Here is a 17002-nt window from a genome sequence, read left to right on the forward strand (position 1 = left end):
CAGATAAGCTTACAGCACCAAGACCAAAATCTTAATTGGGATGTATAATTAAACGGACAGCTTTCTCTCTAGATTTCTTATTTGGGAATTCATAACTGTCTGTGTATTAATGTAGCGGTTTAGATGTAGTCCAATACTCTTTGTTAATTCTGATTTGGGGATTTGCTCTAATTAATACTTTGACAGTGCTGTTTACTCTAGTTTGAATGAGTTTATAATGGCTTTAATCTTAGTTAAGTAACTTTTTTTGTTGAAGTTTTTTGGTTTTTGTGTGTGTCAAAAAAGATCATTAAATCAAAAATAAAATCCTTGAAAGGTAAAAGAAAAAGATGCGATAGCTATTAAAGACTTAACGAGTATATGATGTTAGCATGTTTGACTAAGAAATAGCAGAAGGTGGCTGACAAACTCAGGATGCAGCAAGTATATTCTCTCCCCATGTTTAAGGTTCTTCCATCCTTGAAATGAGACTTGAGGTCCTCTGCTTTTCCTTCCCTGCTATCTCTAAAGCTCCTTATCACTTCATCATAACACTGCTGCCATACAGTTTTGAAGAATGAAGCATTAAAGGTGAACAGCTGAACAAGTATTTTTGGTTGTGTGTGTGTGTGTGTGTGTATTATGGGTGTTAAGGGGAAGAACCTCATTTTTTCTTCTCTAGCATTCTTAAGGGACATTGGGATAAAAATAATTTCATTGACTTCTTTGGAGATTATTATTCAAACAGACATAAAACCTAACTTTGAGGAGATGATACAAAGGCTTCACTCACAAGACCCTTTGTTTCTCCTCTGGAACTAGGCGCAAACAACTGTATAGTTACACTAGGTACCGATACAGGTCCTTCTGCATCTCCTCTGAGAGGAACAGCACCTCACTGATTGAAATGATAAAGGTATATCCAAGATGGATGTTCTAAACCATGTTTTTGCTGTGCAGAAAGGACAGGGCTAAAGAAATTAGTGAAGAAAAACACAGAAAATTTCTTTCTTCAATCCATCTCGTTTCCCTTCTGTTTCCACACAGCCCTGTGTTCACAAGCTGCCCCACGTAAAGCTAATTTTCAAAAGAATGTTGTCTAGAAATGAAAAGGGGTTCTGCAGCTACTGTGCAGTCCTGCAAACACATATTTACATGGTTGGCTTTCCGCATGACAGTAGCACATGCAGAACTACAGGGCTATTTTTGCAAGCAGAGTTGAGCATATGATATGAAGATGTGGGCCCTTTGGCACGCCTGCACCACAGTTGAAAAAACGACTTTGAGAGAAAAACACCTATAGCTCTGTGCCAGATGGTTTCCTGAGCTGGATTTGTTAAAAGTAAGCACGGACAGTCTACCCTACTCTGCAGGCACGCACAGTATGTATAGCCTTACTTCCCTCCTCCTTTGCGAACAAGAAAAATGAAGTCAATTGGACTGACTCAGCACGCCATAGAGGAGTACAAGTTTTTCAGACTGAACTCCAGTAAGAAACATTTAAAAGAGTTTCTTAAGTGATGCCTAATTGTTGTTATGAGAGAGCTGCAAAAGTTTAATCACATTTAGTGGAGAATGCATGCTCTGTGTGTCCAAGCACTCTCATATCAAGAAGGAAAGAGGGACTGTAATGCTTTAATGGTCTTAAGAAGGTGAAGCCTAGCAAGGCAGTGCAAAGCTTTGAGTCACCAGTGTAAACAGAACCACTTCAGCAAGGAAGTGATGCCAAGCACACTCTGACCTACACCTTTATGAAAATTCTACCTCTTCTGACAGTGGGATGCTGCTGTAATACTGCATGTAGGGTCAGGCAGTACACAGAGCTGCAGTAAGGGCTGGGGCTAAGAAGCAGAGTGACACCAGTTGTCAAGGCAGCAGATGATCAAGCCAGGTGTACAGAACAGTTGCCTGGATGGGAAGCTCTGCTGCACGAGCCTATGCTGACCTAGCCCTCTCCCAGCCTGGAGAGATGCCAAAGGCACAGTGGCACAGAGCTGCTGGCTCCCTTTGGGCTGCAGGCCCTACACAACATGACTTTCTCAGCTAATTTTCTGTACTTTCTGTTCTTCCTTGAACATATGCGCTGAGGCTATACAGACTAATGTGTGTGTGGGAGCGCTGATGGAGGATCAGTAGCAAGCACTTAGCTCTACAAGCTACATGAAATAGAGCTCCTTCACACATCAACTAGTGTTGAGACTGCTGTATACATTCATCTTCCCTTCTCCCCTTCTGGTGCAAAGACCAGCATTACATCTGGTTGTTATGCAAACCATAAAAGAGCCCTGAGCACAGCCCACTAAATGCGTAAGAAGTCAACAGTTATGACATACACCTTTTCATCTGAAGTATTGCTTCTCATCAGAAAGCTATGACAACACGGCAGAAAACACAACTCTCAGCTGAGTGGTTCAACCTCCCTGAACAGAGGGTCCACCTGTGCTTCTCTCAATCTAAGGAAGTGACCTATCTCTTAACATATTCAGTTGCATTACTGCTCCTCCTAGCAAGGAGCACAGAGGGGCTGTGGCACGTCCACTGGTATTTTACTTGGTGTATCTATCTCCACCGATCTGTAAATTTGTAATATAGTGATTTGCACTGGTGATGCTGTGCCACACAGAGGCAAAATTTACTGAGACTGGAGACAGACCCAGACAACATGATCTAATCAAGTCAAAATGTGCTTTTACTGCATTTACTTTTCTTCATTCAAAACACAGATGCACACAGACACACACACACACACACTTTTCCAGATGACGAAACATGAATCCAGTATGACCCCTGTTGACAGCAATCCTTCCAAGCTCTCCTCTCCAGTTATAATATTCAGGCTTCTTCCTTGAGCAAATTTACTTCATAAAAACCAAACACACATGTTACAGACTTGTGACTCACTACATGTACAGAATAATCACAAAAAGGAACTGAAATTTTCATTTAGTGTTTGATTCACCAAATCCTTGTATATTTGAATTGAAATGAAGAAGCTGTAATTCTCAGTTTCAATGCTGCAGAATATGGGACAGCATTGTCAAAGAGTTTAGGGTCACACTGCCTAGGAACTCATGAATGGATGAAGTTATGTAGGCAGCACATAACGTTGAGGCTGTACGTTGCCTGTCAAGGCCATACTCACACTGCACTTTGCTGATGGAAATTTTGCTATCAGTGTCACTACATGGTACACTTAAGAGTAGGCAAGACCCCAGAATTTTTTCCCCCTTTGTAACTCGGAGAAAATGCAGTTCTCCACCAATATAGATATCCACTGTCTTTTCTTTGATGATCTCTACATGGGCTGTGCAAGACTGGCAAGTTCCTTCTGTCTTTGCTTCAGTCTTGGGAGGGACTCAGGAAACTGGCCCTACTCCAGCAAATGCGCAGACACATCTTTAATATTTAGACATGATGACATTATTCACATGCTTAACTTCCAAGGACATGCCTCCGTGTTGTGCTGGAATGAGGCCAGGGTACTCAACACTTGCCAGGCTTGAATCTTTGATCATAGTGCATACTTCACTTTATATCAAAACAGGCGGATTTCCTTTAATCAAATGGAGTTTTTAACATTTTTTTTTAGCCACATCTTATATCTGCAGATTTTAATATCTTTATATTTTTGACTCTATCATGTGTTAGGTGCTTTCTTTCTTTTCCCACAGGAAAATTTAAACACCCATTTTTCTTACTTATTCATCTATGTGGTCTATTAATATTCAGGGACAAAAATCCGAATGGCACTGAATAAAAGCTATGTTAATGTACAATGGCTTTTTTGTACTGTTGTGGAAGCAAGATAGTTACTTCTCATAAGCAACTCCCACAACATGTACAAATGTAACATAACAGAGCAAGTAATTTCAAAATATTTGCACTGTTGAATGCAGCAGAGCTGGCAGAGCTCATGTGGGAAATTAGTGCAAGTGCACCACACAGGACACAAAACATTGCATCAGAAAAGGAGGGGAAATGACATGGCCAAGCCCTGGGGAAAGATATTGAGCATAAAGGTAACTGGGGGAACTGGAGACTGGGACAGTAATTTTATTACCTTAAAAAGAGACAGATATGAATGGGAAAAAAAATGCAAGAAATTAATGGAGCTACTTAAGTAAACAGAACAAGAGAGAAGGTACTGCTACGCCACAGGGATGATGTGAGAGAGAACTGCACCTTGGAAGGGCTAAGGAACAGCCTGGGCACGACTTGGATAACATGGGCAGCATGACTACAAAAAAAAAAAAACCAAAACAAAACAACCAACCAAAAAAAACCAAACAAAAATGCCCAGGAAAGCAGGCTAAGCTATAATCCTGCACATACTGTACACTTCAAAATGCCCCTCAGAGTTCTGAGTACACAGGTATGCACGACCACAACACTCTAACAAGAAAAAGACTTTGGGGAGCTGCCAGCAGGAAGCAGGCAGAGCAAGTCCAGAACATAACTTAAAAAACTTCAACAGTTATCTTTAATCTGAGGCAAACAGAAAGCCAGTTAAGATTTCTACAAAGGCACAGTTGGTTTAGGTGAGTATTTCTGAGAGCTGGTGCAGAAAAAAGCACTTAAATCCTGACCATCTGCAATCTGCAAAGTTCTAGACAGTGGGAAATCACAGGGAGAGGAGATAAGGACATAGATAAATGCTCTGGCAAAGGGATAAATATTATGGTCTCTGATACAGAAGGGATGGAGATAAGCAAAGTACTAAGGGACTATTAGCTGTGGAAAATGAAAGAGTTCAGGGCCAACTGCAAAATTGCCTTTGCTTTGTCAGCTCTGCTGCATGGTGTCTGGAGAAGGGAAACTGTAGTTAAGGAAGATACCAATTAAAAGCAAACCGGCATCATACTGGAATAAGGTAATGTGATCAACTGGAGCCAGGAGCTAATGTAATCAAAGCAGACAGGGAAAAAAGGGACTGAAGCAATCAAAGACTAGAGAGCTGAGTAGCCTCTGTCTAGAAGCATTTCCCCGAGGCTGAACTGACAGAGAAGGCGGCCCAAAACCTTAACTAAGTAATGCACCAGTACCTGTGTCCGGAACATTAAGCTTCTTTCTGTGCTTACATTTGCTGACAATTTTGTAGAAAAAGTTCTTTTTCTGAGACTGGAATGAACCTACAGACAACATTAATAATACATACTTTTAATTAGCAGTTTTAAAAAAAGAGTGCAACAGTTACACTATGTACCATACAACCTCCCCGTCCACTAATAGAGGATACCATTTCTTGCGGAGGCAGAAAACCTGACCTTCTGCCTAGACTGGACTCTGGAGACTTTCTGCAGGCTGCACTTCAACCTGTCAGCTCCCAATGCTGAAGTGCATACAAAGCATTTTGGAGAATGATGACCTTAGGAAAGCTTAAACCATACAATAAAACAAGGGGTTTGCTTGCCTGTTTGCAGACAAGATAACCTCTCTCTTGGATGTGCACTGGGTTTTGCTGAGTGGAGTAAACTTTCTTCATAGCAGCCTGGATGGTGCTGCGTTTTAGATTGGTGACCAAAATAGTCTTGGTAACACATCAATTATTTACTGCTGAATAGTGTTTACAAATCAAAAATCTCTTTCTCACTCTGCCACCCCAGTGAGTAAACTCAGACTGTGCAAGAGACTGGGAGGGCACATTGTTGGGACAACTGACTCACACTGACCAACAAGTATTTCATACTACATAATGCCACGCTCAACAATAAAACTTGAGGGAAAGTTTTTTCCGAAGTACTCATAGCTCAGAGACTGGCTGGGCATCAGTTTGGTGGTGGTGAGTGCTGGCTTTTGCAACACTTGCTTATCCCCCACCTTATTAAACAGTCTTTATCTTGACCCATGAGTGTTCGTTTCTTGCTTTTGCCCTTCCCATCCTCTCCCCTATCCCCCTGGGGGAGAGTGAGCAAGCAATAGCGTGGAAACTCACCAGCCAGGGCCAACTCACCACAGGATGTAAGAGTTACCTTTGTCTTTTTGGTGACCAGAAATGAGCTTATAGTAAGTGCAGAAGTAAGAGCTCTCAGGAGAGGAAGGTGAGATTATACTCAGCTCACAGTACCATTCCTACTTTAATAACACAGTCTTTGCTAGTAGTAATCAAAAAGCATCTTATGTGACATCAGACCACAAAGTATGCCACTAGCAGAGGTCATCAAGAAGACATCTTTTTTCTCATTAATAGAGTGAACAATGATACACAGCGGTAATATGAGACATAACAGACCAAAGAGATAACAGATGCATAATCTCTACACCAAAAAGCCATTATTATGGAGTTGATTTTCAGGAATTGGACTGTAAAATATTATTTCTCAAGACACAGAAGGCAAACAAGTCCTCAGGCTAGCTCAGAACAGACCTGCCCAAACAGCCATGAGATGCACTGCAGGTGACAAGAAGGATCTAGACTTACGAGGGCAAACCCATTCATAGACACTAGGCTATTTGAATAATACTGAAAATTACTGAAAGAAAGCTAAAATCCAGGCAGAAACAGGCACAGAAACCCTAAGATCTATACATGTTGGCTTTGTGGCTCACTGCTGTTTATTTTTCACTACTGAAGAAATCAAAACTTGGGGAAAAGATTAATAATCTCCGAAAAATCTAGAAGTCAAACAACAAACCAGATACAGCTCAAGCAAAACACCATCTTAGGCAACATCAGTTTGCGTCTCAATAGCTTCACTAGAACTTGTATAGAAATTATCAGAAAGTTCAACAGAAGAGGTATTCCTGAGATCCTGTGTCAGTTTTGCCTGGGATAGAGTTAATATGCCTCTTTCAGGCTCTCACTAACAGGGGCACAGTTTAGGCACAGTCACCCATGCAGGAGCATACAAGAGGGTCAGCTGGGCTACCCCTGTTGCATGGGGACAGCTGGGAAACTTTGAACAATGCCACTTCTCAACATTCAATCCAGAGAAAACTCATGACTGAAAAAACTAATTAACGTAAACGGCTTGCTGTTAGGCAGTGGACATTGGATGTGATTTCCTACAGAAAGCTGAAAAACACTTTTAATGTTAGCTTACTTGCTATTGTTATACAGCCATCTTCATGTGCAAACTAAATCCTTTTCTACTGCTCATCATTCTCTATTGGAAGTATTTTAAGTGGCTCTTACTTTTCTTAGTGCTTCAGCAGTTGCCACAGGATTTAACCACCTGTTAATCCCTGTGTCATCCATTGTGCTCAGTGAAGGCAGTTGAGAGGTAGGGATTTCCTCTTGGGAACACTCACTGTGGGTAACAGCAGCTGCTCTGGGAAGCAGCAAGCAAGAAAATGAAGCCAACGCACCTAACAAACCATAACTGCATTACCTCCACATATCTGAGCATATGCCCTCTCCATTCTCACAAAGTTCCCTATGTTAAAGGGCCTAATAAAACAGAGAACATTTCAACGTGACTAAGAAAACCAGGACAAACGGATTTGTCTGTACATTTCTGCATTTCTCAGAAGGAAGATTCTGTACCTTTAGGTCATTATCTTTGGAACACTATAGCATGGGATCTTCAGGCATCTGAATACTAACACCCCCCGCCTACCACGAGAGCTAAGACCAAGAGGAATGCCACAAAGAAGCATCTGTTTTAAGCTGATGCTTTATTTCTAGTCCTAGAGGTCAGACAAAAAAAGATGTAGACAATCCCTTTCCCAAATAAAACATACTATGCATTCCTCTCCTTGCCTTTCCCAAATTAAAGCTTTAGTGAAGTGTTTGATGTAGAAGTGAGCATTTCTTCACAGCACAAGGCAGAAATAATGACTATGCCTGTTGCTCATTTTTGCATACAAGCGGATTAGTGACTCACTGCAGACTGCTGACTTCTGTGTGGTGGGATGTTTTGGCACACATGCCATTGGAAAGAAGAAAAGAAAGAAATCAGTCACAGCTCCAGCAAATGTCGGAGCAGGCCATCTGCACAGATTCAGTATAGCTGTATTTTTCAGCCATTTTGTGACACTGTTATTATATATGCACACTTCCAGTTCAAAATGCTAGAGGCTGAACTTACCAAAGCGTTACAGCCTGTTCAGTCCAGGTCCCACCGAAGAAAGACCCTGATTAGTTTCAGTGGGAGTAGAATTGGGACAATTTGAAAAGCTCTGGGGGAAAAACTGCCTCTCACTTAATTTCAAATTTTCCCTCATACATGAGGATATCAAAAAGCTTTCACATTCCAGGATTCTTCAGGTGTTTTCATGTGAAAAGAAATGTCTGAAGTGAGGATTGGACATAGCAAGCACAGCAGAAGGAGTCAGTGGGCACTGACCCACTCATTTTACACTTAGGAGTAGGAAAACATCCTGACAGTGCTGTCTGTTTGGGTTAGGTAGCAGGTCAGGATCCTTGTTGGTATACATTGATGACATTTGACAGAAAATCAACCTGGCACCATTTACTTCAAAATAAAGCATATTAAGGCATACAGCCCTAGTTACTGGGAGGGGAGGGGAAGAACACCCCAAACCTATCAAACAACAACATTTATCCATGTTTATTCGCCTAACATCCTGAGGAATTTTTAGTGTGCAGCACTCCAAACTATTTTCTGAATTTTAAATGTAATTGAGTAGGCACTTATCTGTAGACTGCAAAAATTAACTACTTATTTGAGAACTGATAATGCCTGGGAAGTTTATGATCCTGCACATTCTCGTTCAGAAAAAGCAGAGAATAATTTCGAAGCGTGTTTACTAAACCTACCCCTAGTGATTATTATCTGTCATTTGGAAACACCTAGAGGCTCTAGCCAGTAGCAGGCACTATTTCTCCTGGAGATCTCTTCTAATGACCTTACAGAGACAGCCCTAAGGAAGAACAAAGCAGCAGAAACAACTCCATAACAACACAGTAACGCACACCACACCAAATTAAGGTCTCCTACATCCTGACATAGTCACAACCATAAGACTGTACTAACCCTTCACGGCCCAGGCTCATCACCTTGAAATATATTACTTTTGTTTAATTCTGATGGTATGAAAAGACAGGATAATTCAAAAAACCCAGAACCATTTCAAACCAAGCTCTATCATTTTGTACAATATGCCACTTTAATTCCCTGCATGTATTGCAGGAGCCTAGTTTGCAGACCTGTATGCTCAACACCTTTGGAGGTCAGTATTCTCTAACCATCTTTGGACTCATCACAGTTCACAAGCAAGCCAACAACACGATGAGGCTGAATGGCCTGTTAGTACACCACAAATTAAATTGAGGATTCAGCTTAATGAATGAACGTCGAGCTCAGACGGAACAGTTTCCCTACTAAGCTAGTAAGCTTACTTGTATACAATTTGGTTTAGGTTGTTGCAAATTCACAACTCGCATCTTAACAACATAAATAAATAAAAAAAAACCCATGGCCATGAAATAATCACTTTTTAGAAAACTTTCTTTTCCAAAAGAAAAATTGTTTGTTGGAAACTTTTTCAGCTACTACCTCTTGAGAGCTGAACTTCACTCTCCGTGGAGCTGGAATGACTGACAAAAGATGCCAGCTCACCCAGCTAACTTGAGTGAATTCAACATTCGCTGAAATTAGGAGCAGATATCACTAGCTCTGTCTCAATTTAGTCTGGGGCTGTAGTGAGATGTTCACTACAGAAACAGCATTGTCATGATCAGATATTCCTGCCCTGGGGCTGCTTGTTGCAACCCCACATCTCAGTTGGTGGAAAAGTTCATGTGACTGTTTACCATCTGCTTCGTCGCAAAATCAGCTGGCTTTAAGAGCCCTTATTGTCAGCTAGAGGCAAATGCTCCATGGCATCCTCCTCAAGGCTGTGCCAAACCTACTTCTATCAGGCTTGTAACCTGCCCGCAGTTACATTTCTGACCTTCCCTTAAGACATGGCCAAATACACTCCTAAGCTTTTTAAGCAATGCAAACAAGAATAAAAATTAAGCTATCAGATGTGAACCTAACCAAAAGCAGAACACAGTTCTGGACTACCCGACTTGAAGTAGCATTCAGAAGTGCCATTCCCAAACAACGTAGGGCCTGAAAAAGTTTTGGATGTACAGACACTTGAACAAGTGAATACAGTAGCAAGAAATCCGAAGAGCTGCTATTACAATTTCAACTGCCAGATCACAGTAGAGGAAGATATCTTGTTCCCAACAGATGTTGCTTAATTAACCACCGTATTATCACAATGTAAAGCAATTCATTCATGCTCATTGAAGTTCTGTCAGATCACACACCATACAAAAAAAAATGAAAGGCATTTCAAGTCAGAATTCACTCAGTATTAGCAAAGTCTAATTTTGCAAAAGCGACTCTGCAACATCTAATTATATAAATACAAAAATCAATACCAAAATTGGCATGCACTAGAAAAGAACAGCTGCTCAGTCCTGCATACTGTAATGTGGTTATTTGTGAAGCATTCAAAAGGCATAGATCTAATTCAGGGTCACCCGGCTAAAATAGCCATCCTAGATCTGAAAATCTGTCAGTCACCGGAACTACCTTAGTAGCAGAAAAGGAAACCAGTTTCACATTGTGAAATGTGGATAACAAGGATTTTTTTGAGCATCCTTTTGTCTTGTAGAATTACTGGTACTTCATTCCTTCACTTTGTGATGCTTCTGTACTTCATGTATATGCATCAGTATTTCTGCCACAGTATAAAAGTAGTTCTCCCTACCATATTCTCACTTCTCTACCACCTGTGTGTCACAGGTTGGTTTTATACAAAGCAGTCGAATATGTCATGAGTTTCTCCCTCCAAGAGCCTCAGCAATGAAGCTGGGTATGGAATTGGTTTTCCTGTCCTCTAACCTTTTTTTATTACGTCATGACAGTCTTCCTTCAAAGTTACAATGAAGAGCTAAAAACATGACGGTAAAAAAAAAAAATCCAAATCTTTCACCCAGACTTCTCTGGTATTTTATATTTTAATTTACAGAGCCTAAATTCCCAGTGATATGAAAACCAGCATAAAAATATATTTTGAAAAATGACAAAATGTAACCTTTTGATCATTTCCTTTTTTTCCCCAATTTTCTCCTGGGAAAATCTGTCAAATTCACTTATGTCACAAATAATCATGATTTTGATAAATTTGCTTGCTATGAGGAATATATTTAATGTACAAACTCTAATCAGTTCTACTCAGCATGAAAATCAGGAGTCAAGGGTACAGCCTGAAAACTAACCCAGGTGAGAACCAACTAACTTCAGTGCTAGAAAAATGTTTTTGACTTCACACTTTTCATATATAACAGTAAAGTAATAAAAGTATAAATTCCTGAGCTTGTCATAGCATTGTTGTTGCTTAAGAATATATTCCATGTAATAATTTACCTTTATTGGATTTTGGTTGTTCAGATGAACTGCTTCCAATCTTTCTCTTTTTCCTTGGAACAGATGAATTTTTCCTGTCAAAGGTAATAGGACTGTATTGAGGGAGGCTGTTGAATTTCTTTTCAAATTCTTCTTCCAACTTTGCTAAGCTAAAGAAGAAACAAAACCAATCAAATTAAATGTATCTCCGGTTCTGAAGGAAAAAAATACTGTTTACGAGCATGTGTGCATATATACATACCTATCTACAGAGGGAGAAAGAGATAAGCGCACACACACTGTAAACATGAAACTAGTATATATTGACACAACTTTGGGATGAGAATGTACTCTCCAGCTTCTGCATTTGTAACTCCGTGCAAACTGATTACATTACTTGCACATATTAAAATTAGAAAAAAACCCCTATCAATGTCAAGCTGGTGATATTTAGCACTGTTTGCTGCACAGATTCACGCGGGAGATTTGTCTGTTCTGTGAGGGGAATAAAAAAAAGACAATAAAACCGATACATAAACAAATTGATAAATCACATAAGAGAAGTCCTTACACCAGAATGAAAACAACAATTCAAACTGGAAGAAAAATTTCAAACTATTCAGTCTTCTGGGGATATTAAAAAACCTGACACTTTGTGGTGGGAATTAGCTTTGTATTTGTTTTAGGGATTTTTCTTTCCTCCCCTCACATTTTCTTTGTTGCAAGATGAAAAATGCAACTAGCTCTCACTTTCAGGAAATGCAACATCCCTTATACTTTAGCCCCACCTGAATGACTGTAATTAGCTTTACCTACAACTCAAAAAATCCATGGTACTATTGTTCCTAATAGTCAAATGAAAACAAACCACTTGAACAGGATGGCATGGCATTTCTGGCTGTAATGACTACGCTGTCTTGTATAAGTACTCTGTTCCAGTAAATTTTTGCAGGAGCATAGGAAGGAATTCTATTTTAATAAAAGGCAATGCACGCAGCTAGGCAGATTATAAATAGCAACATAAATGACAAGGGAACAATGACATTTGCTACTTGTCTTTAATTCTATTCGCTATGAAAAACCTGAACTTAACAGAAGTTGGCATGGCTGTTGGAGGGATGGCCCTTACACACTGTACACTTCGAAGTAGCTCAAGAAATTTCACGTTTCTCTCCACTCTCTGAAGCGGTACTTCAAACAAATTGCATTCTGAAAGCTTTGGTATACAGAATGATACTTCACTTTATCTCTACAATCATTAGTTCTTTCCATAAACAATTTTCCATCTTAAATAACAGCCCTGGGTCTTGAGTGCGTGCATGATGAGGTTTGTTTGTTTTGGCGTTTTGTGTGCATGTGTGTGCATGTTTTGCTTTGGCTTTATACCACAAAATCTGATATTGTGGTGCTTGGTACTGCTACCTTTCTTTTCCAAGTGGATGTTCCCTGACAACCACAAAACAAGTCCATTTTCTGCTCAGATGGCTGTCATGCGATTCCATCCTCTGCTCCAGCTCCTCTCTTACTGCCTGTTGCCACCTGTCTCGCCTCCTGTCCTAAGACCATATGAGAGGCTGCAGCTCTAATTAGGAAGGACTTACCCTGAAAGCAGACAAGCTGCCATCCTGGCTAGTAATTTATTGTTTGTGCGAGGACAGTGGAAAACAACGTTAGTGATTAATTATTAAAAAAAAAAAAAAATTAACATTGTAATGAATTTTCAAAGCATCTCACAAGCCTAGTCAGACACACATAGCTGAGGTTTTCATGCCGTACAGCCTAGTCCTGCCAGGAGATGCATGCAGGCAGAACACTGCTCAGCAAAGGAATGGACTGCATGCGGACAAAGCACACTTGACCCAGACCACTGAGGAAGTGTGGGCAACTACTGATGGAGAAGAAGGTGAGGGAACAAAGGGAGCAAGGCATCATTCCAAAGGGGTGAGGACCTTTCCCCCTGCACACACACAAAATGAGGCTGAAAGTTGATGCTGAAGGGAGGAGAAAGAGGTAGAAGGAGCAGGTAGAGGTAAAACCAGCTCTTCAAGTGACCAGAAGATGAACAGGGATAATGTATACCTTCTCCACCACTTACATTCCACAAATTAATGATTCTGCCTTTACAGAGTTCACTAAATAATATTAATTAATGACATACTGTATCAAGAAGTAAGACTGGCAAATATGTATTTTCCCCAGCCAGACAGCTAATGATGGCAGAACAGTATTTGTCAAATGAATTAATTATTTACACAATTTTCCTAGGTAGTTTGAGTAAATGATTTGTAAGCACATTTTTTTTCCGGTTAGGAGATGCATTTAATTTTCACACCGTTAGGTATGAAAAGTTTTCAATCTTTAAATTTTAAGAAATATTTACTAAACTTACATACAACGCACTAAAAATACCAGAAATGTTACATTAATTTTTCCAAGCAAATAAGCTTGAAGGTTTTAATCAATTTAACATCTTTGATTTAAAGTGAGCTGCAACTAAATTTCACATAGACCAAGTTATAAAAAGAGCTACCACAAGCCTGCACAAAAGAAACACATTAAAATTTTAAGCATGAAGTGTGGAAAATCTACTCCTTTTTAATTCATTTTCGCTCTCAGAATTCAGATAACTGGAAGTCTTCAAGAATCTGCAAGTCACTATGAATGGCTAAGTAGATTTAACAACTATGCCTGCAGTTAAACAGATCTCTAATACTCCGACAAAAATCATAATTCATTCACTAGAAAAGTAATTCTGTGTGGCCTTGCTAAATTTTAATACATTTGTAATCTTTAATTACTCTTCTGATACATGTAATTTCCTCATGGTGTACATTAACAATTTAAATAACTTGTCTCTGCAATGGAAAAATGATATATTTATGATAATTATTTGCCAATATTAAAAACACTGTTTGCTCTTCCTCTGTAAGCAATCTCTCCAAACAGGCAAAGAGATCTGCTCTTTATGGTTTAAGTCTGTTTACGATGACTGAATGCCTACGCAGAACTTTAAATACTGCTTCTGAAGTGCTCTGAAAATATAAATAACCCTTTTCACCACCTCTTCAGTGGGTAAATATTGCACAGGTTTTTTTAGAAGTGCGCAAATAATGTCATTCAAATCCATTTACAGTAGTGTAAATCAGGAAGGATCTCCAAGGAATTACTTGGGTACACAAGCAGGTACACAGAGCATGACTCAGCCCACTGGGGTTTGTAATCTTCAGGAATTCTGACTAATTTTGATTATTTGGGTGCTGGATGCAGTTTACTTAGCTGCAATGAGGAAGACTCACTCTTAAGTTACTGGGGTGACCTAACTAAAACTTTGAACAGTGTTAAGCCGCAACTTACCCAAAAACAAACTCTTCCTTTGGCTTAGTCTTCTTCAGTTTTTTGTTCCCACTTGTCCCACTTTGGGAAAAAGCCCAGTTTTCTTCATTCCAGCATCCTTCATGATCTGAGGAGTTGCCTTTTCCTGAGCTTCTTTTTCCTGGGATGAAGGCAGAAAATTGTTTCTCATCTTCAGAAAAATGTGCCAAAACACAGTAAGCTGAGAAGGCCCTTGTGTACCCAGTTCAGTACTGCAACTTATGATGCTTGACCTTCTTGAAGGGGTTACAAAATATTTATTTAAAAATAGACAATGATGATATTGGCAACTATTTCCTCCCTCCTACCTGGTTTTTACACTATCTCTAAAGTCAGGATCTCTCGAGGTACGAAGAAGGAGAAAGAGATGAGCAGATTTACAGGAATAAACTTCCCGAAATTACAAACACATTTTTCTTTTCTGTCTGTTCTAATCACACATCTAAATCTACTAATTGGAAAAATACATTTCAAGACATCTCACTGAAAGCTTCCAGAAATTACTGAAAATTTGTCCTTCTTGCTCACCACCTAGAGCAAAACAACCAACCAAAGCAGAAGCACAACACATTTGCCTCTTGTGATGCTCACACTAACAAGAGTTGTTTATATAGAAACAAACTAATTGTTCAGGGTTATAACACAAGTCCTCCACACATCTATCAGCAGGTCAATGAATTAACCAAGAAAGCCTTTGGTCAAAAAGTTATCTTTCAGATCACGAAAGACAAAACTGCAGAGGTTAAGAGCTTGTGAGGTAAGTAGGAACACAAATGGTAGGACTAGAGAAGACCTGCCATGGACCACAGAGTCCAACCAGACAGCATCCTCACCACACACTGCTCAAACTTCAGTTTAAACATGGACTTTCGTTCTTTCTCCTACTCCAGGCAGGCTTTTGTGGTTCATGCTGTAAACAAAACACTCAAAGCCACCCACCTCTGTCCACGTTAGCACGCAGAGACGTGAGCATGCCCTCTGACACCAGAGTTTTATAAAGAGCACCTTTGCAAGATCTCTCAGATTTCCTGGAGCCACAGGTTTCTATCTTTTTAACACAGTCACTGTCCTCAGTTTTGACCTGTTCTGGTAAGGTTTGGGGTACCACATCCTCTGTTGGGGTCAGTGGTTCCACTTTAATGTTATCAGAAGCCTCACAGGGTACTTCCTTGCTCGGTGTAATACTAAGGAAATCAAGAGGCTTTGATTCTTTGGTGGTCTCTGGAGGCTTCTCCTTTGATGTCTTCTTCTCTTTCGATTTCACTTTTTTCTTTGGTGATTTTGTATCCAACACACTTTCCTTCACATTTGAGATAGGGCGGGGTTTTTTGCGGAGAGTTTCTCCAAGTCTCTCAGCACCCCAGTCCCCCTTTGCAACGGCTTCAATTGTATACATTACACTTTCAATGTCCGACTCGGAGGACTGCCTCTTTTTACAAGGCTTCTTGGGGGTGGATTTTTCATTTGTGTGCCGGTCTAACTTATTTTTTTTCTTTTTCTTCTTTATCTTTTCTGGCTTTAGCCCGAGGATATTCATGTCAGCCACTGAAAACTCTGGAGAATAGTACATGTCCATTATGTTATCATTTCTCTCAAAAGGATTTCTCTCCATTGCAAGACTAGTAAATTCTCTGCATTTTGCAGTCTCTGATTCCTCAGCTTTTGACTTATCCCAGTTTTGCATCTTCTCTAGCTCTGTTTGTTCTACTTTTCCTTTACAGGAGTCTTTCATTGTTGCTTTCTCCAGTTCTTCTATTTCCATTTCCTCTGGAACTTCCTTTCCCACACCTTGTGGTGCTTCCACTTTTGTTTTCCCAGGTTCTTTCATTTTTACTCCTTCTGAAGCAAGGCACATCTGAAACAAGTTTAAAAATAGTCCCATGAAACAAACATCAACTGTTAACGTTACTGACCTATATTAACAGGTGGAATACTACCCAGAAATCTCTTTGGCATCTCAGTTTAGGAAAGAAAACTACGCTAAAGGACAACACTGAAAAATACACTGAAGCCCTACTGAAACTGATGCAACGTGATGATGGGTAAGTCCTAGAATAAGGCTGGAAGTTCTACTACTCTTAACAGAAAAAACTTCCAACTCACCTCACTGGTGTTTCCTTTGATGATCCTTTAAAGTGCCTTTTATAGAACTGGGAAACCCACTGCTACATTTTCAGAATACTCTAAATGCAATGGAATGATACAGTACCTCTCATTATTGCCACAGACATGTTACTTGAAGTCTGGCATCCAGACCCCCTTTTCAGCTCTCAAATCAAATGTTCCTACATACAAGTCTTTCCTCTATTTTCCAAATGGCCTTGAAAGGGAAAAAAAAGTTAACC

At 39.9% G+C, this 17002-nt stretch overlaps 1 protein-coding gene across 16 annotated transcripts in view; it reads right to left on the reverse strand.

The window, feature by feature from the left end:
• The window catches only part of BBX (BBX high mobility group box domain containing), a 155067-nt gene that overhangs the window by 15599 nt on the left and 122466 nt on the right, over positions 1–17002 (reverse strand). For 11 of the 16 annotated variants that reach the window (XM_054068675.1, XM_054068670.1, XM_054068735.1 and 8 more), the window contains 4 exons: positions 15597–16512; positions 14640–14778; positions 11307–11455; positions 5022–5108 (listed from right to left, as the gene is read on the reverse strand). In XM_054068675.1, coding sequence (XP_053924650.1) covers positions 5022–5108; positions 11307–11455; positions 14640–14778; positions 15597–16512 — 1291 coding nt within the window. The remainder of the gene's footprint in view (positions 1–5021; positions 5109–11306; positions 11456–14639; positions 14779–15596; positions 16513–17002) is intronic. The other 5 variants (XM_054068661.1, XM_054068642.1, XM_054068651.1 and 2 more) reach the window with 3 other exon arrangements.

Source organism: Cuculus canorus, chromosome 1 (genome assembly GCF_017976375.1).
Source record: "Cuculus canorus isolate bCucCan1 chromosome 1, bCucCan1.pri, whole genome shotgun sequence".
In the NCBI taxonomy this organism is placed as follows: domain Eukaryota; kingdom Metazoa; phylum Chordata; class Aves; order Cuculiformes; family Cuculidae; genus Cuculus; species Cuculus canorus.